Raw genomic sequence first — 23,490 nt, forward strand, 5'->3', positions numbered from 1 at the left:
GAGGCTGGGCTTGTACACACTGGAATTAAGGAGATTGAGAGGGGATCTGATTGAAACATATAAGATTATTAAGGGATTGGACAAGATAGAGGCAGGAAATATGTTCCAGTTGCTGGGAGAGTCCAGTACCAGAGGGCATGGTTTGAGAATAAGGGGTAGGTCATTTAGGACAGAGTTAAGGAAAAACTTCTTCTCCCGGAGAGTTGTGGGGGTCTGGAATGCACTGCCTCGGAAGGTAGTGGATGCCAATTCTCTGGATGCTTTCAGGAAGGAGCTAGGTAGGTATCTTATGGATAGGGGAATCAAGAGATATGGGGACAAGGCAGGAACCGAGTATTGATAGTAGTTGACCAGCCATGATCTCAAAATGGCAGTGCAGGCTCAAAGGGCCGAATGGTCTACTTCTGCACCTATTGTCTATTGTCTATTCAGAGACTGTGTCCACTGGTCTTAGACCACACTCCCCACCACAGGAAACATACATCTAGTCTATTGAGGCCTTTCAACATTCAAAATGTTTCAATGAGATTCCATTCATTCATATGAATTCCGTTGTGTACAGGCCAAGAACCATCAAACACTCCTCACATGACAAGCCTTTCAATTCCAGAGTCATTTTTGTGAACCTCATTTGAACCCTCTCCAATGTCAGCACATCCTTTTTAGATAAGGAGCCCAAAACTGTTCACAATGCTCCAAGGGAGGCCTCAATCATGCCTTATAAAATCTCAACATTATGTCCTTGGTTTTATATTCTAGTCCTCTTGAATAAACACTAACATTGCAATTGCCTTCCTCACTACCAACTGAACCTACTGATTAACCTTTAGGGAATCCTGCACGAGTACTCCCAAGTCCCTTCGCACATCAGATTTCTGAATTTTCTCTCCATTATAAAATAGTCTACGCTTTTATTTCTTCTACCAAAGTTTATGACCATAAACTTCCCGACACTGTATTCTATCAGCCACTTCTTTGCTCATTCTCCTAATCTGTCCTTCTGTAGCCTCTCTGCTTTCTTTAAAAAAAAACGTACCCCTCTACCTAGCTTTGCATTGTCTGCAAATTTGGTTACAAAACTATCCATTCCATCTTCCAAATCATTGACATATAACATAAAAAGAAGCAGTCCCAACATAGACCCCTGTGAAACCCACTAGTCACCAACAGCCAACCAGAAATGTCACCCTTTATTCCAAACATGAGAAGTTCTGCAGGTGGTAGAAGTCAAAATAACACACACAAAATGCTGGAGAAACTCAACAGGCCAGGCAGCATCTATGGAAAAGAGTGAACAGTTGATGATTTGGGCCAAGACCCTTCACCAGGACTGGAAAGGAAGGGGAGAAGTCAGAATAAGAAGGTGAGGAAAGGGGAGGAAGAAGTACAGGGTGGCAGGTTATAGGTGAAACCAGGAGAGAGGGAGGGTGAAGTAAAGAGCTGGGAACTTGATTGGTGTAAGAGATGAAGGGTTGGAGATAGGGTAATCTGGTAGAAGACCATGGAAGAAAGGGAAGGGGGAGATGCACTAAAGGGAAGTGATGGGTAAGTAAGGAGATAAGGATTGGGGGATAGTGAAGAAGAGGAAGGGGTGGAAATTAATAAAAGTTCAAGAAATCAATGTTCATGCCATCAGGTTGGAGGCTACCCAGATGGAATATAAAGTGTTACACCTCCAATCTGTAGTAGCCTCATCATGGCAGTAGAGGAGGCCATAGTCTGATATGTCAGAATGGGAATGGGAAATAGAATTGAAATGGGTGGCTACCAGGAGATCTCTTTTTTTTTGTAGCAAATGGAGCGAAGGTGCTCAATGAAGGTGCTCAGGACCTCCAGGGTGGTTATCTCTGGTTTGCTTCCAGTTCCTTGTGCTGGTGAGGGCAGGAACAGTGAGATAGGGGATCTGAATGTGTGGCTGAGGAGCTGGTGTGGGAAACAGGGATTTAGATTCTTAGACCACTGCGATCTGTTTTGGGGTAAGGATGAATTGTACAATAGGGACAGGTTGCACCTTAACAGGCGGGGGACCAGCATTCTGGCAGGTAGGTTTGCCACTGCTACACAGGTGTGTTTAAGCTAAGTAGTGGGGGGGGGGGGGAGATGAACTGGAAATATAAAGATGGAGTTAAAAGGAAAGAGAGAATAAGAAAAGTTAAGAAAGACAACAGAATTAATGGGGCAGAAAGCTCAGGAAGGGATCGGAGAGTATGGCCAAGTGCAATAGGAATCAATGTGAAAGGTGAGGGGAGAAATGGATTAAAAATATTATATATGAATGCACAAAGTATAAAAAATAAAGTGGATGAGCCTGAGGCAGTTGGAAATGATGTTGTAGGAATAACAGAGAAATGCCTACAAGAAGGCCAGGGCTGGGAAATGAATATTCAAGGATATACGTCCTATCAAAAGGACAGACAAGTGGGCAAAGGGGAGGGGTGGCTCTGTTGGTGAGGAATGAAATTCAGTCCCTTGTGAGAAGTGACATAGAATCAGGAGATGTAGAGTCAGGATGGATAGAACTGAGAAATTGTAAGGGCAGAAAGACCCTAATGGGACCCTAATGCATGGCAGATGCAGTTCAATATGGATAAATGTGAGATTATCCACTTTGGTGGCAAGAGCAGGAAGGCAGATTACTATCTGAATGGTGTCAAGTTAGGAAAAGGGGAAGTACAATGAGATCTAGGTGTCCTTGTTCATCAGTCACTGAAAGTAAGCATGCAGGTACAGCGGGCAGTGGAGAAAGCTAATGGCATATTGGCCTTCATAACAAGGGGAGTTGAGTATAGGAGCAAAGAGGTCCTTCTGCAGTTGTACAGGACCCTGGTGAGACCACACCTGGAGTATTGTTTGCAGTTTTGGTCTCCAAATGTGAGGAAAGACACTCTTGCTATTGAGGGAGTGCAGCATAGGTTCACGAAGTTAATTCCCAGGATGACGGGACTCTCATATGTTGAAAGATTGGAGCAACTGGGCTTGTATACACTGGAATTTAGAAGGATGAGCGGGAATCTGATTGAAACATATAAGATTATTAAGGAATTGGACACACTAGAGGCAGGAAACATGTTCCCGGTGTTGGGGGAGTCCAGAACCAAAGGCCACAGTTTAAGAATAAGAGGTAAGCCATTTAGAACGGAGTTGAGGAAAAACATTTTCACCCAGAGAGTTGTGGATCTGTGGAATGCTCTGCCTCAGAAGGCAGTGGAGGCCTATTCTCTGGATGCTTTCAAGAAAGATTTAGAAAGAGCTCTTAAAGAAAATGGAGTCAAGGGATATGGAGAGAAGGCAGGAATGGGGTACTGATTGTGGATGATCAGCCATGATCACAGTGAATGGCTGTGCTGGCTCAAAGGGCTGAATGGCCTACTCCTGCACCTATTGTCTATTGAAGCAGTCTCCCAATCTACATCGGATCTCACCGATATACAGGGCCACATCAGGATCACCGGATACAATAGGTGACCCCAACAGACTCACAGGTGAAATGTTGCCTCACCTGGAAGGACTGTTTGGGACCCTGAATGATGGCAAAGGAAGAAGTGTAGGGGCAAGCGTGGTCCACTATCACTCTCCTCCATCTGGTGCAACTGGTCCTCACCATCAACAATTTCTCCTTCGGCTCTTCCCGCTTTCTTCAAACCAAAGGTGCAGGCAATGTCACTTGCATGGGTCCCAGCTATGCCTGCCTTTTTGTTTGGCTACGTGGAACAGCCCATGTTCCAAACCTACACCGGTATCTCTCCCCAACTTTTCCTACACTACATTGATGACTGCATTAGTCCTGCTTCCTGCATCCATGATGAACTCATCAATTTCATCAACTTTGCTTGCAACTTCTACCCTGCCCTCAAATTTATTTGGTCCATGTCCAACACCTCTCTTCTCTTTCTCAACCTCTCTGTCTCTATCTCTGGAGACAGTCTCTATTGATAGCTTTTACAAACCCACTGAATCTCACAGCTATCTGGACTTTACCTCTTCCCATCCTGTCACTTGTAGAAATGTCATTCCGTTCTCTGAGTTCCTCCGTCTCCACCGCATCTTCTCCCAGGATGGGGCTTTACATTCCAGAACAACTAAGATGTCCTCCTTTTTCAAAGGTAGGGGCTTCCCTTCCTCCACCATCAGCACTGCCCTCAACCACATCTCTTCCATTGTGCACACATCTGCCTTTACCCCTTACCCCATCCTTCCACCGCCACACTGAGGATAGGGTTCCTCTTGTCATCACCTACCATGCCACTAGCCTCCGCATCCAGCACATAATTTTCTGTAACTTCTGCTATCTCCAGTAGGATCACATCACCAAACACATTTTTCCCTGCCCCCACCCGACTTTCCACTTTCCACAGGGATTGCTCCCTACTCCCTTGTCCACTTGTCCCTCCCCACTGATCTTACTCCCTATATTTATCCTTATAAGTGTAACAAGTACCACACCTGCCCCTATACCTTCATCCTCACTACCATTCAGGGCACCAAACAGTCCTCCCAGGTGAAGCGACACTTCAGTTGCAAGTCTGTTGGGGTCATCCACAGTATCCAGAGCTCCCAGAGTAGCTTCATGTATATCTTTGACAAGATGTCATATATGAGGCTGCTACTAAGTTAAGAGCCCATGGCATTACGGGAAAGTTACTAAAATGATTAGAGCATTGGTTGATTGGTAGGAGGCAGTGAGCGGGAATAAAATGATCCTCGTCTGGTTGGCGGCCAGTGACTAGTGGTGTTCCGCTGGGTTCGGTGTTAGGACCACTTCTCTTTACACTGTATATAAATGATTTAGATGATGGAATAAGTGGCTTTGTTGCCAAGTTTGTAGATGATACAAAGATTGGTGGAGGGGCAGGTAGTGTTGAGGGAACAGGTAGGAAGCAAAAGAACTTAGACAAATTAGGAGAATGGACAAGAAAATGGTGAATGAAATAACAATGTTGGAAAATACATGGTCATGTACTTTGGAAGTAGAAATAAATGTGCGAACTATTTTCTCAATGGAGAGAAAATTCAGAAATCTGAGATACAAAGGGACCTGGGAATCCTTGTGCAGAACATCCTGAAGGTTAACTTGCAGGTCGAGTCGGTGGTGAGGAAGGCAAATGCCATGTTAATATTCAGTTCAAGAGGTCTAAAATACAAGAGCAAGGATGTGATCTGAGACTTTATAAGGCACTGGTGAGACCTCAGCTTGAGTATTGTGAGCAGTTTTGGGCCCCTCATCTTAGAAAAGATATTCTGGTATTGGAGGTGGTCCAGAGGAGGTTCACAATGATGATTCCAGAAATGAAAGGGTTATCATACAAGGAACGTTTGATGGCTCTGGGTCTGTAGTCGCTGGAATTCAGAAGGATGAGGGGGATCTCATTGAAACAATTTGAATGTTGAAAGGCCTAGACAGAGTAGAGGTGAAAAGGATGTTTCCCATGGTGTAGGAGTCAAGGACAAGAGGGCACAGCCTCAGGATAGAGGGGTGCCCCTTCAAAACAGAGATGCAGAGAAATTTCTTTAGCCAAAGGGTGGTGAATTTGTGGAATTTATTGCCATGTGCAGCTGTGGAAGGCAGGTCGTTGGGTGTATTTAAGGCAGAGATTGATAGGCTCTTGATTGGACATGACATTGAAGGTTATGGGGAGAAGGTTGGGAACTGGGGTTGAGGAGGACAAAATAAAAGGATCAGCCACGATTGAATGATGGAGCAGACTCGATGGGCCAGATGGCCTAATTCTGCTCCTATGCTCTTATGGTCTTATATTGGTGAGACCTGTCATAAATTGGGAGACCACTTTGCCAAGCACCATCACTCCATTGCTACAAAAAATGGGATTTCCTGGTGGCCACCCATTTCAATTCTACTTTCCATTCCCATTCTGACATGTCAGTCCATGGTCTTCTCTACTGCTATGATGAGGCCACACTCTGATTGGCAGAGCAACACCTTACATTTCATCTAGATAGCCTCCAAACTGATGGCATAAACATTGATTTCATAAACATCTGGTAATTTCCACCCAATCTTTCACCATTCCCCATTCCTGTTTCCCTCTCTCACCTTATCTCCTTACCTACCCATCACCTCCCTATAGTGTTCCTCTCCCTTCCCTTTCTTCAATGGTCTTCTGTCCTTTCCCATCAGACTACCTGTTCTCCAGCCCTTTATCTCTTTCACCAATCAACTCTCCAGCTCTTTACTTTCAGCTCCTCCCATTCTCTCAGTTTCACCTATCATCTGCCACCTTGTACTTTTTCCTCCCCTCCCTCCCCACCCCCAGCTTCTTACTCTGACTTCTCCCCTTCCTTTCCAGCCTGATGAAGGAACTCAGCCTGAAACATCGACTGTTTATTCTTTTCCATAGATGGTTCCTGGTCTGCTGAGTTCCTCCAGCATTTTGTGTGCGTATTCCTTTATTCCCACTTTTCGTCTCCTGCTAATCAGCCAATGTTCTATCCACGCTAGTATCTTTCCTACCATGGGTAGGAAATACCATGGGTTCTTAGCTTGTTAAGCAGACTCATGTGAGGCAACTTGATAAAGACCTTCTGAAAATTCAAGTACACAACATTCATCAATTCTCCTTTGTTTATCTTGCTTGAGATTTCTTCAAAGAATTCCAACAGATTTGTCAGGCAAGATTTTTTCAGAATCAGTTAGAATCCATGCTGACTACGAATTATTTTATCATGTGCTTCCAAACAACTTGGGAGCTCATCCTTTGCAATTGACACAGACATCTTCCTAACCATTGTGGTCAGACCAGCTGGTCTATAATTTCCTTTCTTCTTTCTTGTCCATTTTGCTTTCTCTTTCTCTTGCTCTCCTTCCATCTATCTCTACCCTTTCTTTATCTCTCTGTCCCTCTCTTTCCCTCTCACTCTCTCTCCACAGTAAGATATTTTATTTCTTTGTTCCTCGCTCTATACTGTTTTCTCCATTTCTCTTGCTTACTTTCTCTCTCTCTCTCTCTGCTCCTTCTGCCTGTCTTTCTGGTTCTCTTGCCTTTTTTTCCCCACATTTCTTTCTGTTTTTCTTTATTTCTCCATCCCTCCCACTCACTCCATTTCTCTCTCCCTCCACCTTTGCTCCCTCTCTCTCTCCTTTTCTATCTATATCCCTTTCCCACTCCCCCTCTTCCTCCAGGGGATAAAATATTTTCAGTCCACAGTACAGGTGACTCTTACACCTTGTAATAACAAATATGGCTATCAATGATATCTCTATCATGCCTTCCCGTCTGTTCATCAGTTAGGGTTGATCAGTAACTGACCGTAATCAATCGATGGAGGGGTTGTTGGAACCTGGTTCTTCTCGCACTCTGCCAGTCGCTCCTTCAGTGCTGTAATCTCCTTGCGGATCTGCAGGACGTTGTTCTTGTCATATGATTCCAGTTGGTGCACGATGATTGACATGTTCTGAATCTGAAGCAAAGGAAACATTAAAGGGAGGACCAGTTAGGAGCCAAGTAAAAATTATGTCATTCATAACAACTGGTACAGGTTAGCTTGTGTCTTGTACCAAACTGGAACTGAATCTGAAGGGTAGTCCATCTACAGGGAAAAGCAGAGAGGAAAACTACTGTTGGGGCAGTTGTCACCATCCTGCCCAGAGCTGTTGACCATTCTATAGGGCTGATACCTCAGGCTGGAATTCTCCATTCTACACCTGGGACCAGAGGTTGGCAAACTGTGTCCATGAAAAATCATTTCTTCTCCCTGAAGGAGAAAGTGGTTGCTTTTCAATATTTTAAGGAAGCAAACTATTTTTAAAGTGTTCATTTTCCAATATCTGTGCTTCACAGGTGGAGCCAGTACTAAAAGCCCTCACTAAATTTCTCTTAAGAAGGTGGTGGTAAATCTTGTTCTTTAACCACTCTGATCCTTCTGGTGAAGATAGTTCTGCTGTTCTGTTGGGATGGTGTACCAGCAATGACAGATCAGAGTTGTATGAGGGGATGAGAAATCCACCAGGTTGTGTCCCCTGCTGCATCTGCTGCCTGCATCCTTCATGGAATGTGGAGAAGATGCTGTGGAGATGGCCTAGGCAGTGACTGAGTGCATTTTGTAGATGGTACACACTGCAGCTACTCTGGGCGGAGGTAGATGGGGAGTTAACCAAGCTGTCTGTTTGATCCCGGATGATGTTGAGTGTTGTTGAAGCTTCACACATTCAGCAAGTGAAAAGTGTTCCATTACACTCCTGATTTATACCTTGTACTATAGATGGAAAGACTTGTTGTGTCAGCAAGTGAGTCACATACTGTTGGCTACCCAGACCCTGACCTGTTCTTGTAGCCTGTTCTTCTGGTTGTGGATTACAGGAGGAATGAAGACTGGCTAACCCCTATTTACATCAATGGATCTGGGGTTGAGAGCGTAAACGGCTTTAAGTTCCTCAGCATTCACATCACCGAGGATCTCACATGGTCAGTACATACCAGCTTTGTTGTTAAAAAGGCACAACAACACTTCTTTCACCTCAGACGGTTGAGGAAGTTTGGTGTGGGACCCCAAATCCTAAGAACTTTCTACAGGGGCACAATTGAGATCATCCTGATTGGCTGCATCACTGCCTGGTACGGGAACTGTATCTCCCTCAATCGCAGGACTCTGCAGAGAGTGGTGCAGACAGCCCAGCGCATCTGTAATTGTGAACTTCCCTTGATTCAGGACATTTAAAAAGACAGGTGTGAAATAAAGTTTCTTTAGATAGAATACTTAAAAACATGAAAGAATTGGAACTATTTTGGAAAAAGACGTTTAGGCATTAATTTGTTAAATTAAGTTTATGTTACTTTATCTTTGTTTTGTTAGTGATTGGAACATCCAATCAAGAGGAAGAAAGAAGTTTACTTAACGTTTAGGAAGCAATGCTTAGACAGGAGTCTAGAGAGTTACAAGAATTTTTTGAGGATGTAACTAGTAGAGTGGATAGGGGAGAACCAGTGGATATGGTATAATTGGATTTTCAAAAGGCTTTTGAGGATCTGCAGGACGTTGTTCTTGTCATATGATTCCAGTTGGTGCACGATGACTGATATGTTCTGAATCTGAAACAAAGGAAACATTAAAGGGAGGACTACTTAGAAGTTAAATACAAATTGTGTAATTCACAACGACTGGTACAGATTAAGTGATGTCTTGTACCAAACTGAATCTGAATCTTGATGCCAAGGGTAGTCCACCTACAGGGAAAACTACTGATGAGGCAGATGTCACCACCTTGCCCAGAGCTATTGACCATTCTGTAGGGCTGATATCTTTTCTACACCTGGGACCAGAGGCTGGAAAACTGCATCTGTGAAATATAATGCTTTCTACCTGAAGGGGAAAGTAGTTGCTTTTCAACTTTTTATGGAAACAAACTATTTTTTAAGTATTTATTTTCCAATATCTGTGCTTCACAGATGGAGCCAGTATTAAAGGCCTCTCAGTAAATTTCCCTTGAAAAGGTGGTGGTGAGTCTTGCTCTTTAACCACTCTGGTTCTTCTGGAGAAGGTGCTCCCACTGTTCTTTTGGGAATGGTGTACCAGGATATAGCCCCAGTGATGATGAATGATCAGAGATGTATTTCGAACTCTGACGGGAAATCCACCTGGGTTGTGCCCCCCTGCAAGTGCTGCCTGTATCCTTCATGGGGTGCAGAGAAGATGCTATAGGGATGGCCTAGGCCGGGGGTCGGCAACCCGCGGCTCCGGAGCCACATGTGGCTCTTTTACGTCTGTGCTGTGGCTCCCTGTTGCTTTGGGAAATAATTGGTTGTGGCGACCCTTTTCCTGGCACATCCGAACCGACTCACAATTAGATAGCCTACGGGGGTTTGCGAGCACAGAGCTTTGGAGCCTCTGCGCCACGGGAGGCAGATTGAGGGAGGCTTAAAAGTGAGGCTGAAGATTTCGAATAAAGTTTTTTCCTTCGACTGCAGTTACCGACTCCGTGTCGTAATTTTAGCGCTGCGTGTAGCACACCGCTACATGGTCAGTATTTAATTAAAATGTATTTTATGTTAGTTTGTTAGTTTTTGAAATGTAAATCTAAATTTGAAGATTATTGTGATCTTGTACAATCTAAATAAGACGTTGTGGCGGGCGACCCATTTCCTGACACATCCGAACCGGCTCACAATTAGCCAGCGTTCAGGCTAAGGGAGATAGCCTACGGGGGTTTGTGAGTACGTGTCTTTTGCAGCATCCGCGCCCATGGGGGGCGGGTTGAGGGAGGCTTAAAAGCAAGGCTGTTTAGTTCAAATAAAGCTATCTTTGACTGCAGTTTACTGACTGCTTGTAGCACACCGCTACAACGTGTTTTTATCGCTGGCTGTCCAGAGCGGAGGTGCTGAAACGCTTTGTCGCGTGTCTGGAAGAAGTGAAAACATTCCTGGGCAGCAAAGGGCTCACCTTTCCTGAGCTGGAACAGCCAGAGTGGCTGGAAAAGCTACACTTCATGGTAGACATGACAGCGCACCTGAACACGCTGAACACAGCTCTTCAACGGGGTAAGGACGTACAGCCCTGCACATGTTGGAGGATGTTTTGGCATTCGAGCGCAAGTTGACAGTGCTTGCCAGAGATTTACAGAAAGGCACATTGTCTCACTTCCCCAATTTGAGAGAGTTCAAACAAGGTCACGACATGATAAATTCGGAGTATTTACATTCTGCAATCATCGCAATGCAAACATCGTTTGGGAAACGCTTCTGTGAGTTCAGAGAGTTCATTATCCTTCCCTAAGCATCGATCCATCCCTACTGAATACGACTGCATTGTCAGGTGTGAGTCAACCTGAACAAGGATGATAAATATTTTAATTGCCTATTATTTAACGTATATTCATATGTTTTCATTGTTCAGTGAAATAGTCCTTTTATTTTTCAGGTTGACAGCTGTCTGACGTTATTTTTGGTTTGCTGCTGGCGGCAAATTTAAGTTTGGCGTTTTTCATAAATACAAGAAGGACTCAAATAGACGTCGAGTATTTTACTTAAAAGTAACCTTCAACCCAACGTCTTTTTTTCGGAGGTCAAAATGTTTTTGTTGCATGCAGAAATGTAATTTCGTTTTCTCTGCAGGAGTTCATCAATTTCATAAATGCAACACATTATAGTTTGTTTATACATAGCATAAAGGCAAAACAAAACGTTGTATGCAGTGTTATTTCATTTTAAATGTCAAACGGGTTTTGCGGCTCCCAGTGTTTTCTTTTCTGTGGGAAACGGGTCCAAGTGGCTCTTTCAGTGGTAAAGGTTGCTGACCCCTGGCCTAGGCAATGACTGAGTGCATTTTGTAGATGTTACAAACTGCAGCCACTGTGTGCCATTGGTGGATGGGGTGCCAATCAAGTTGGCTACTTGAACTAGGATAATGTTGAGTGTTGTTGGACCCTCTCACATCCAGGCAAGTGAAGAGTGTTCCTTTACAGTCCTGACTTAAAGACATAGAAACATAGAAAACCTACAGCACATCACATGCCTTTTGGCCCACAAAGTTGTGCCAAACATGTCCCAACCTTAGAAATTACTAGACTTACCCATAGCCCTCTATTTTTCTAAGCTCCATGTACCTATCCATAAGTCTCTTAAAAGACCCTATTCACCTCCACCACTGTTGCCAGCAGCCCATTTCATGCAGTCACCACTCTCTGCGTAAAAAACTAACTCCTGACATCTCCTCTGCATCTACTCCCCAGCACCTTAAACCTGTGTCCTCTTCTAACAGCCATTTCAGCCCTGGGAAAAACCTCTGACTATCCACATGACCAATGCCTCTCATCATCTTGTACACCTCTATGAGGTCACCTCTCATCTTCCGTCACTCCAAGGAGAAAAGGCTGAGTTCACTCAATCTGTTTTCATAAGGCATGCTCCTAATCCAGGCAACATCCTTGTAACTCTCCTCTGCACCATTCCTATAGCTTCCACTTCTTTCCTGTAGTGAGGTGAAAAGAACTGAGCACAGTACTCCAAGTGGGATCTGACCAGAGTCCTATATAGCTGCAACATTACCTCTCTGCTCTTAAATTCAATTCCGCGATTGATGAAGGCCAATACACCGTACACCTTCTGAACCACAGAATCAACCTGTGCAGCTGCTTTGAGCGTCCTATGGACTTGGACCCCAAGGTCCCTCTGATCCTCCACACTGCCAAAGGTCTTGCCATTAATACTATATTCTATTATCATACTTGACCTACCAAAATGAACCACATTACACTTATCTGGGTTGAACTCCATCTGCCACTTCTCAGCCCAGTTTTACATCCTATCAATGTCCTACTGTAACCTCTGACAGCCCTCCACACTATCTACAAAACCTCCAACCTTTGTGTCATCAGCAAACTTACTAACCCATTCCTCCACTTCCTCATTCAGGTCATTTTGAAAGATCACAGACAGCAAGGCTCCCAGCACAGATCCCTGAGGCACTCCACAGGTAACCGACCTCCATGCAGAATATGACCCATCTACAATCATTCTTTGCCTTCTGTGGGCAAGCCAGTTCTGGATCCACAAAGCAATGTCCCCTTGGATCCCATGCCTCCTTACTTTCTCAATAAGCCTTGCATGGATCTTATACCTCATACGGTAGATGTTGGAAGCCTCATTGTGTCAGCAAGTGTGTCACACACTGCTGGCTACCCAGACCCTGACCTGACCTTGTAGCCATATTGCCTATGTGACTTGTCCAATGGAATACTTGGACAATTTTTTGATGTTGAAGTTGAACCTTAATGCGTAAGGCACGACCTGCCCTTGACAAAGCCATGCTGACTGTTCCTAAACCTATTATACCTTTCCAATTATTCATAAATCCTGCCTCTCAGGATCTTCTCCATCAACTTACCAACCACTGAAGTAAGACACACTGGTCTATAATTTCTATCTATCTCTACTCCTTTTCTTGAATAAAGGAACACCATCCGCAATCATCCAATCCTCCGGAACCTCTCCCATCACCATTGATGATTTAAAGATCATCACCAGAGGCTCAGCAGTCTCTTTCCTCGCCTTCCACAGTAGCGTGGGTACATCTCATCCGGGCCCAGTGACTTATCCCACTTGATGCTTTCCAAAACCTCCAGTACATCCTCTTTCTTAATATCTACATGTTCAAGCTTTTCAATCTGCTGCAAGTCATCACTACAATCACTAAGATCCTTTTCTATAGTGAATATTGAAGTAAATTACTCATTAAGTGCCTGTGCTATTTCCTCGTTCCATACACACTTTCCCACTGTCACACTTGACAGGTCCTATCCTTTCATGTCTTATTCTCTTGCTCTTCATATACTTGTAGAATGCCTTGGGGTTTTCCTTAATCCTGTCCGCCAAGGCCTTCTCATGGCCCCTTCTGGCTCTCCTAATTTCCTTCTTAAGCTCCTTTCTGTTAGCCTTATAATCTTTTAGATCTCTAACATTACCTAGCTCTCTAAACCTTTTGTAAGCTTTTCTTTTCTTCTTGACTAGATTTATTGCAGCCTTTGTACACTACAGTTCCTGCACCCTATCATAACTCCCCTTCTCATTGGAAAGTACCTATACAGAACTCCACAAAAACATCTCCTGTACATTTGCCACATTTCTTAAATACCTTTCCCTAAGAACACCTGTTCCTAATTTAAGCTTCCAATTTCCTGCCTGATAGCCTCAAAGCTCCCCTTACTCCAATTAAATGCTTTTCTAACTTGTCTGTTCCGATATCTCTCCAAAGCTATTGTAAAGGAGATAGAATTATGATCACTGTCTCCAAAATGCTCTCCCACTGACAGATCTGACACCTGACCAGGTTCATCTCCAAATACAAAATCAAGTACAGTCTCTCCTCTTTCCAGAATCTTTGATGTCCCTGTTACTATTGGGTGGCCTATAAAAAACACCCAGTAAAGTTATTGATCCCTTCCTGTCCCTAAACTCCACCCACAGAGACTCCGTAGACAATCCCTCCATGACGTCCACTTTTCTGCAGCCATGACACTATCTCTGACCAAAAGTTCCATGCCCCACTTCTTTTGCCTCCCTCCCTGTCCTTGCACTTGAAGTAATCATTCCTGTCCCTGAACCATCCAAGTCGCTGTAATGGCCACGACATCAAGGATCCAGATTGTTCAGTATAATAACAATGGCTACACAAGCACCCACCAAAAAAATCCCTGTCTGGTATCAAGAATTTCCATTCTTACATGGATATGCATCCGAACAATGTAACCTATGGCTTTTTTGGAATTTCATGATTCAACTTAGACTTGGCTCAGAAATTACACTTCTGTCTATCTGAAGGACAGAAACTATTGTGAGGGACAAAGCTAACTGTTGAATAACTTTAAATAGTTTACTTTACTTTATTATCACAAAACAATTGATACTAGAGCATACAATCATCACAGCGATATTTGATTCTGCACTTCGCACTCCCTGAAGTACAAATCAAAGTAAATATAATGAAAATTTAAATTATAAATCATAATTAGAAAATAGAAAAGGGAAAGTAAGGTAGTACAAGTTAGGTCAAGATATTTGGAAGGTACGGCCCAGATCCGGGTAAGGATCTGTTTAGTCCTCATATCACAGTTGGAAAGAAACTGTTCCCAAATCTGGCTGTTTCTTTAGATAGTTCCAATTCTTTCATGTTTTGAAAAAGAAATTTAGTGAATGATTTGTTAAATTAAGTTTATGTTTCTTTATGTTTATGATGTTAAGAGATGTGGAATATCTAGTCAAGAGGAAGAAAGAAGTTTTCTTAAGATTTAGGAAGCAATGATCAGACAGGGATCTAGAGAGTTACAAGTTAGCCATGAAGAAACTGAAGAATAAACTTAGCTGAAGAATGGATTAGAAGGGGACTTGAGAAGAACCTTACATTAGGATTAAGAAAAACTCCAAGACATTTAGCTCTTTTTAAATGTCAGAAAATATAGAATTATTTTAAGAAAACATTGATTGTTTTCCTTTAAGAATCAATGGAATTTAGACAGAGGATGTGGATTAGACAAATATTTAAACGTATTAGCATTTCTGATCTTATTACATGTGGTCTTATCCTCATGAAGCCAGTCATTTACTGTCATTGTATCAGTATTAACCAGGTCATTTCATCAATAATTAAACATTCACTATAGACACAGGGAGAATCGAGTGTGTAATGTATGACATCCTGACCTCCATGTAAAGCTGGTCGATGATGGTGTTGCTTCCATTGATCGTGAGCTTCAGTTGATTGGTGAGTGACACCAGCTCTTGGATCTCCAGCTTGAGCAGCTCAAAGTCGAGCTGGGTGTAGGAACCTCCTGTCTCGATTCTCTCCACTCGCTGGGTCAGATTCCGCAGCTTCACCATGTGGACTGAGATAATCTGTGCATATTGTTGTACCTGGACAGAGGGACACAGCAAAGGCATCTGGTTTAACGTCCCCTCGGGACAAAAAGGAACCATTCATAACTCAGAAAAAGCCTTAATTTTGAGATACAAGAATGACTGCAGACGCTGTTAATCTAGAACATTACAAAATGGAATCCAATTGGCTACACAGTACTGTTGATGGGTCTCAGACTGAAACATCAACTATCCATTTCCCTCAACTGATGCTACCAGGCCTATTCAGTTCCTCCAGTATTTTCTATACCGGCCTGCATTATGAGTTTTACTTTCCCTTTGATTTTGATAATTCTTGTAACAAGTAACCACTGTTATAATGGCTTGACAAGATGTCACACAAAAGGCTGCTAAATATGGTAAGAACACATGATATTAAAGATATTGGCATGGAGGGATGATTAACTGACTGGCAGAAGGCCAACAGTAGGAATAAAGGTGGCCTTTTCTGGTTCACTACTGGTGACCAGAGGTATTCTGCAGGGGCTGGTGTTAGGCTCATTACTTTTCGTGTTGTATGTTAATGATCTGGATGATGGAATTGATGCCTTTGTAGCGTTGAAACAGAGTCAGCAGAACTTGGATAGGTTGGGAGAATGGGCAGTGAAGTTGCAGATGGAATGCAGTGTAGGGAAATGTATGGTCATGCACTTTGGCAGGAGAAATAAAGGCATTTACTATTTTCTAAACAAGGAGCAAATTCAGAAATCAGAGGAGCAAAGAAACTTGGGAGTCTTAGTGCAGGATTCCCAAAATGTTAACTTGCAGGTTGTGTTGATGTAAGGAAGGTCAATGTTTCAGACCAAGACCCTTCGTCGGGACACAGGGTCCTGATGAAGGGTTTCGGCCCGAAACGATGATTGCTCATTTCAACAGATGCTGCCTGACCTGCTGAGTTCATCCAGCTTGTTTGTACGTGTTGCTTAAAGGAAGGATGTAATGTTTAGACCTTATAAGGCAGTGGTCCCCAACCACCGTGCTGCGGACCCGTACCGGGCCACAAAGTATGTGCTACTGGGCCGCAAGGAAGCTATATGATTTTGCAGTATGAAACGATATGAGTCAGCTGCACATTTCCTCATTCCCTGTCACGCCCACTGTTGAACTTGAAAGGACACGAGGTCATTACGCATGCGAAGTCATTACCCATGCGAGGTCATCAGTCGGTCATTAACCTACAACTACTCAATGAGTAAAAAAACAAATGTCGCTTGAGAGTTTCTTTGGAAGAGGTGGTAGGGGACACAAAAGGCCTAACGATGATGATAATGCAGAGACAGCTGAGGCTGAGGCTGCAAAAAAAAAGAAAGCTTCCTTCAACAGAAAGTATGACGAGTCATACATAAAATATGGCTTTAATGCAACCAGTGACTCGCACGCTTCAAGCTGACTGTGTGTGATATGTAGAGATAAGCTGTCTAATGAGGCAATGAAGCCCTCAAAGCTGCGTCAGCACCTTAAGTCCAAAACTTAACCCGTTGAGTTTCTTGAGCAGAAAAATTGTGAGCAAGCGGGACAGAAGCGAGTGTTGAGAGCCGCCACCTCCACAAGTGCTGCTGCTCTGAGAGCATCGTACTCAGTGGCCAGCCGTATCGCTGAGGCTAAGAAGCCCTTCACTGTTGGTGAAAAATTGATTCTGCCTGCTGCCAAGGACATGTGCCATGAACTGTTGGGAGAAGCTGCAGATAACAAGATGGCGCAGGTTTCTCTTTCAGCTACCACAGTTTCAAGGAGAATCGATGACATAGCGGAGGACATCGAAGCACACTGTTGTAGCGGCTTAACGAGTCACCATAGTATGCTATCCTGGTCGCCAAGTCCACTGATGTTGACATCAAGGCAATGCTGCTTGTTTATGTGCGATATATATTTCAAGGTGATGTGCATGAGGATATGTGTGTGCACTGCCGCTGCCAACTAACACAACTGGGGCAGAACTATTCAAGTCCTTGAATAACAACATGTTAGGCAAAATGTACTGGTCATTCTGTGTTGGAATATGCACAGATGGGGCTGCAGCTATGACTGGACGGCTGTCTGGTTTCACTACCTGAGTCAAAGAGGTTGCTCCTGAATGCCAGTCTACACATTGTGTCATACACAGGGAAATGCTGGCTAGCCGAAAAATGTCACCTGATCTTAACAGCGTATTGAGTGACATTGTTGAAGTTATCAGTCACATCAAAGCAAAAGCCCTTAACTCACGTCTGTTTGAGCAGCTTTGCAGAGCACAAACACCTTCTCTTACACACTGAAGTCAGGTGGCTATCAAGGGGGAGAGCCCTGGCCAGGGTTTTTGAGTTATGAGAGCCGCTACAGAGATTTCTTTCAGGAAAAAGTCACCACTGGCAGCACACATCAGAGACAAGGAATGGATAGCAAAACTCGCTTATCTGTGTGACATCTTCAACCTGCTCAATTAACTCAATTTGTCACTTCAGGGGAGAATGACAACTGTCTTCAAGTTGGCAGATAAAGTGTCTGCTTTCAAAGCCAAACTGGAACAGTGGGGACGGCGAGTGGACAGGGGCATATTTAACATGTTCCCAACATTAGTTGGGATTTTGGGAGAGACTGAGGCTGCACAGTCCTTCTCACAGCTGGTGAGCGATCACCTATCTTCGCTGTCAACAGAATTCGAGCGTTAATTCCCAAACGCACATGACCCAAGACTTGCAAAGGAATGGGTCTGTGACCCACTTGTGAATGTCTCCAGTGAATCATCCATGTCAGCACGGGAAGAAGATCAACTCCTCGAGCTTGCAGGTGATGGTGGGCTGAAAAGTATGTTTGACATAACATCTCTACCAGCATTCTGGATCAAACTCAAGGTTGAATATCCTGATATAGCCACGAAAGCACTGAAAACGTTGCTTCCATTTCCAACATCATATCTCTACGAAGCAGGGTTTTCTGCAATGAATGCAATGAAAACTAAATTGCAGAATAGACTGGACATAAGGAACTCCCTTTGAGTATCACTGTATCCCATCACCCCTCGATGGGACCGTCTTGTTGCAGGGAAACAAGCCCAGGGTTCCCACTGATTTAGCGATATTGGTGTGTTGCAATGATTTTATATGTTCATACGAGGAAAATATGCACTGTGTGTTTAATATTTCATTAGATAAACCTTTTAAAAACAAAATTGAGTGTATTAGCCACTTATAAGTGACTTATAGTTGATTTATCACCTGTATTCCGGTCATGATTAACACCCCTCCCCCCACCGCCGGCCGGTCCGCAAGAATATTGCCAATATTAAACCGGTCCTCAGTGCAAAAAAAAAGGTTGGTGACCCCTGTTATAAGGTATTGGTCAGACTACATATGGAATTTTGTAAACTATGAACACATATCAGAGATTAAAGACAAGGATGGATGATTTGTAAAGATTACAGGAAAATAAAAGGTACTGAAATAACATTTCTGAATGTTTATGCTCCAACAGGTAGTGAATGGTCATTCTATAGACACATTTTTGACCTAATGGCTAGCTCTCAAGGGGTAGCAATCTGCGGAGGGGATTTTAATATTAGGTGAAACCCTGCATTAGATTCTTCAGGAACAGTTATTCAGAACAAATCTCTGACTAGGAAAGTGAAATCACTGATGGAGGAGTTAGGAATAATAGATGTGTGGAGGGAATTACACCCCACTAGTAAAGACTCATTCAGTTTATTCAAGGATAGACTTTTTTTTATATTTAACATAGATAGATTCAGGATAAAAGAGTAACATTGCAACAATTGATCTGTCGGACCATAGCCCAGTCTCTATGTCTCTAATTCTGGAAAGGAAAATGAGGAAAACACTATGGAGGTTAAATTCACATATGCTTAATATCCTGAAAGTAATGGAGAGAATAACGGGAGAAATTAAAGAATACCTCCCTTAATGACACGGGAGAAACATCACGTGATCTTATGGAATTCCATACTGAAATTCCGTATTGAAAGCCGTACTGAGAGGAAAAATTATTTCCATTACCTCTCACGTGAAAAAAATTCAAAGCAAAAAAATTAGCAGACCTTCAAGGAAAATTAAAACAATTTCAAGTTGTAGATTTTAATTTAAAACAGGAAATTAAGAAATTGCAAAGTGAAATTGATGGCATTTATACATTGGAAACTCAAAGAAATATTCTTTACCTGAGACAAAAGAATTATGAAGTAGGAGGTAAATCAGCTAGATTATTAGCATATAAATTACATAAACAACAGGCAGAGAATACAATTCATAAAATAAAGAATCCAAAAACAAAGCTTGTTGAGAGTACAATAGGGAAAATTCAAGAGAGTTTTGAAACATATTATCAAGAGCTGTACTCTCAAACCCAGGCCTTATTGGACTTTCCTGAATTCTTTAGAATTACCCAAACTCAGATTTACAAAATGAATGTTTATTAGAACCAGGAACTGCCAAAGAACTGAACGTGGTCATCTCTAGATTAAAGGCCGGAAAGTCCCCAGGCTCTGATGGGTTTACCTCAGAGTGGTACAAATCACTGAAGTTACAGTTAGCTCCATTATTACTTAACACCTTTAATTGGATTTTACAGAGAGGAGAAATTCTACCTTCCTGGAGAGAGGTGAATATCTCAGTTATTCCTAAAGAGGTTAAAGATAAACTAGAATGCGGTAATTACCGGCCAGTCACTGTCCTTAATTTGGAATTCAAATTATTTACATCTATATTAGCTCGTAGACTGGAAAAGCTTCTACCTGGCCTCATCCACTTAGACCAGACTGGATTCATCCAGCAAAGACAAACTCAGGACAACATAAGGAGAACTTTACACATACTAGAACAGGTTACTAAGAACGGGACAGAGACAATGGTAGTGGGATTAGATGCCGAGAAAGCTTTTGATTCAGTTAGATGGGTATTCCTATATAAAGTGCTAGGAAGATTTGGTTTTCAAGAAAAGTTTATTAAAGTAATCGAGACTTTATATGATAGTCCTACAGCTTGAATTAAGATAAATAGGGCCCTCTCTGACTCTTTTATTTTAGAGAGAGGAACTAGACAGGGGTGCCCAATTTTCCCTCTCCTCTTTGAACCTTTTGCCCAATTAATAAGACAGCAAAATTGTAAAAGGTATCAAGGTGTCAGGGATTGTACAGGAAGTAGCACTATTCGCAGGTGATGTCTTAGTTTATTTGAGTGAACCAGAAAAATCATTCATAGGATTGTTTACACTGTTGGATGTGTTCGGGAAAATGTCAGGTTATAAAATTATTGTAAAGAAAATGCAGGTTATGTCCCTAAATTATACAGCATCCAAAAAAATGCAGGATACATATGATCTTAAGTGGGAAGCTAAATCACCAAAATATTTAGGAATAACCCTGCCAAAAGATCTTTCAATGTTGTCACAGCTAATTTATGGGCCATTAGTTTCAGAGATAAAAGCAGATATACATAGATGGAAGTTTATCCCCTTTTTAAGTTTAAATTCAAGGATAAATACCATAAAAATGAATATTCTCCCTCAGTTACTTTTGGACTTTACCTGTGGAGGTAGACAATAATCAATTTAGGGAATGGGACAAATGGATTTTCCGCTTTAGAAACCTAGAATCCAATTTAACACCTTACAGTTAGGAAAGGAAGGAGGAGCTATGGCACTTCCTTTCTTGAGAAATTATTTTTATGCTTCACAGATAATCCCTCCATTATATTGGTGTAATGGGTAATACAAGGCCAGATGGAAGGAAATAGAATTTGGATTGATTGACAGTTTTTCTCTACAGGCCTCAATTGCGGACAAAGGATTGATGGCCCGACTGGAAAAGATTAAAAACAGCTGGATAAATCTCACATTAAAAGTATAAAAGTATGGCAGAAGGTGACTAATTTATGTGGTATTTACAACATGTTAAAACTTTTTAGATGTTATGCTTATGATACTGAATTCTTTTCCAGCAGAGGGATTTAAACTATGGATAAAGAAAGGTCTTTTCAATCCCTGCCGGACAAACATGGCCTAGAACACAATGACATTTTTAGGTCCCTTGAAATACGACACTACTTTATCCAGAATTGTAGATGTACAGACTTAAACAGCAGAATTAGAATTTTTCAAGATTTTGAATTCGGCTTACAGCTCAATACCAAGTAAATCAATTTCTCGATTATATAATGCTCTCTCTCATGCCAAAAATGAAAACACATTGTATATTAAAGAGAAGTGGGAGAAAGAAGCTGGATTGGTACTTTCAGAGGAAGTTTGGGGGTGCGGTGAACTATGTGCCTGTCGGGACACGCCCCTGCTGACTGCTCCTGTGGCTCCTCCCACAGGCCCCTGTATAAAGGCGATCTGAGGCCTGATGCTCGGCCTCAGTCTCCAGGACATAGTATGATAGACACTCACTCCTGGTTCCTTCTTCCAGTCAATAAAAGCCGATATCTCGCCTACGTCTCAGTGTGAGTTATTGATGGTGCATCAATTTTATTGATTGGAAGTTTTAAAACATGGAACCCGTTTTGCGTCCGGACCGGTTGGATTTGGACCCTCAAGACCCTGACGCAGCTCTCGCTTTTGAACACTGGCTTGCATGCTTCCAATCGTACTTGGCACAGAATCCTACTCTCGAGGGTCTCCTCCAAAGTTTACTCCATTATCCGGGACCTGCCGACCTACGATGGGGCACTGGACGCCCTCAAACAACAGTACCTGCGGCCGGTGACACCGTCTACGCAAGACATCGTTTAGCTACCCGGCAACAGCGGCCTGGCGAATCGTGCGCCGAGTTTCTCCGAGCACTACAGACACTCGTCCGAGCTTGCGACTGCAAGACGCTCACGGCAGAACAGCATGCGGAGCTGCTGGTGCGAGACGCCTTTGTGACGGGACTGAGGTCAGTGTACGTGCGCCAGCGACTGCTGGAAAACTCAGACCTTACCTTAAGCTCGGCGATAGAGACGGCCAATGCTCTGGAAGCTGCGCTGCATAACGCCGACGCTGTCCAGTCGCACGATTCCCCGCCGGTTCCGTGGACTCCTCAGACCCCGCCACCACCGGCTCCCGGGAGCGAATTCGCCAACGCCGCCGCCAGTCGCGATTCCACGCGCTCCCCGACCCAGACCACGGCGGCAGCCCGTCAGAAACTCGTGCTTTGTTATTTCTGTGGCCAAAAGAAACATCCTCGACAACGCTGTCCAGCGCGAGAAGCGACCTGCTCCAGCTGCGGAAAGCGGGGCCACTTCGCCAAGGTCTGTAAGTCTCAACCTCGAGCGGAGTGCAGCGCTACGGGTGAAACGTGGGGGCCGCCATCTTGCATGCCCGGATGTGAGCGGCCATCTTTGTCGACGTCGGCACGCCCCGCCCCCGATCCTCGGATGCTGACCGGGTACCCCGGATGTGAGCGGCCATCTTTGTCGACGTCAGTACGCCCCGCCCCCGGCCCTCCGATGCTTACCGGGCACCCCGACGGCGATCCAACTCTGGCCACTGTAACTCTCGACCAAAGCGCCCCACACCAGCTTGCAAGGTCCATGATGGACATCCGGGTGGAGGGGCACTGGACTGGATGCCTGTTTGACACGGGCAGCACTGGGAGTTTTATTCACCCGGACACAGTGCAACGCTGCGGACTCGCAACGCGGCCGGTAAGTCGGAGGTTCCATTTGGCCTCTGGGTCGCAGTCCACAGACATCCGGGCGGGTTGTGTAGCGACATTGGTGGTGCAAGGCACAGAATATCGGGACTTTGAGCTGCTGGTCATGCCTAATCTGTGCGCACCTGTGCTATTGGGGCTGGACTTCCAGAGCCATCTCGAAAGTGTGACTATGGTATACGACGGGCCCCTCCCACCACTCACTGTCAAGAATCCTCAGTTTTGTGGGACTTCTTCTCATACCCCGCTACTGACCACACACACACCCGCACACACACATCCCATCCAGAACCAGGCCGACAGCTGCGCTACCGACACTTGCAGCCTCTCCACTCTCCAGGTCCCTCCCCCACCGCTGTTCGCCAACCTGACCCCCGACTGTAAACCTGTGGCAACCAAAAGCAGGAGGTTCAGCGCGGGGGACAGGGCCTTCATTCAGTCGGAGGTGCAGCGGCTGCTCAGGGAGGGGATCATTGAGCCCAGCTCAAGCCCTTGGAGGGCCCAGGTAGT

The 23,490-nt window shown here is 43.9% G+C and overlaps 1 protein-coding gene across 1 annotated transcript in view; it reads right to left on the reverse strand.

The window, feature by feature from the left end:
• LOC132381550 (olfactomedin-4-like) overlaps positions 1–23,490 on the reverse strand; it is a 36,704-nt gene that overhangs the window by 7,420 nt on the left and 5,794 nt on the right. The window contains exons 2-3 of the mRNA XM_059951051.1: positions 15,147–15,356; positions 7,266–7,416 (exon numbers count right to left, since the gene is read on the reverse strand). Coding sequence (XP_059807034.1) covers positions 7,266–7,416; positions 15,147–15,323 — 328 coding nt within the window. The 5' untranslated portion in view covers positions 15,324–15,356. The remainder of the gene's footprint in view (positions 1–7,265; positions 7,417–15,146; positions 15,357–23,490) is intronic.

Source organism: Hypanus sabinus, chromosome 26, assembly GCF_030144855.1.
Source record: "Hypanus sabinus isolate sHypSab1 chromosome 26, sHypSab1.hap1, whole genome shotgun sequence".
Lineage (NCBI taxonomy): Eukaryota > Metazoa > Chordata > Chondrichthyes > Myliobatiformes > Dasyatidae > Hypanus > Hypanus sabinus.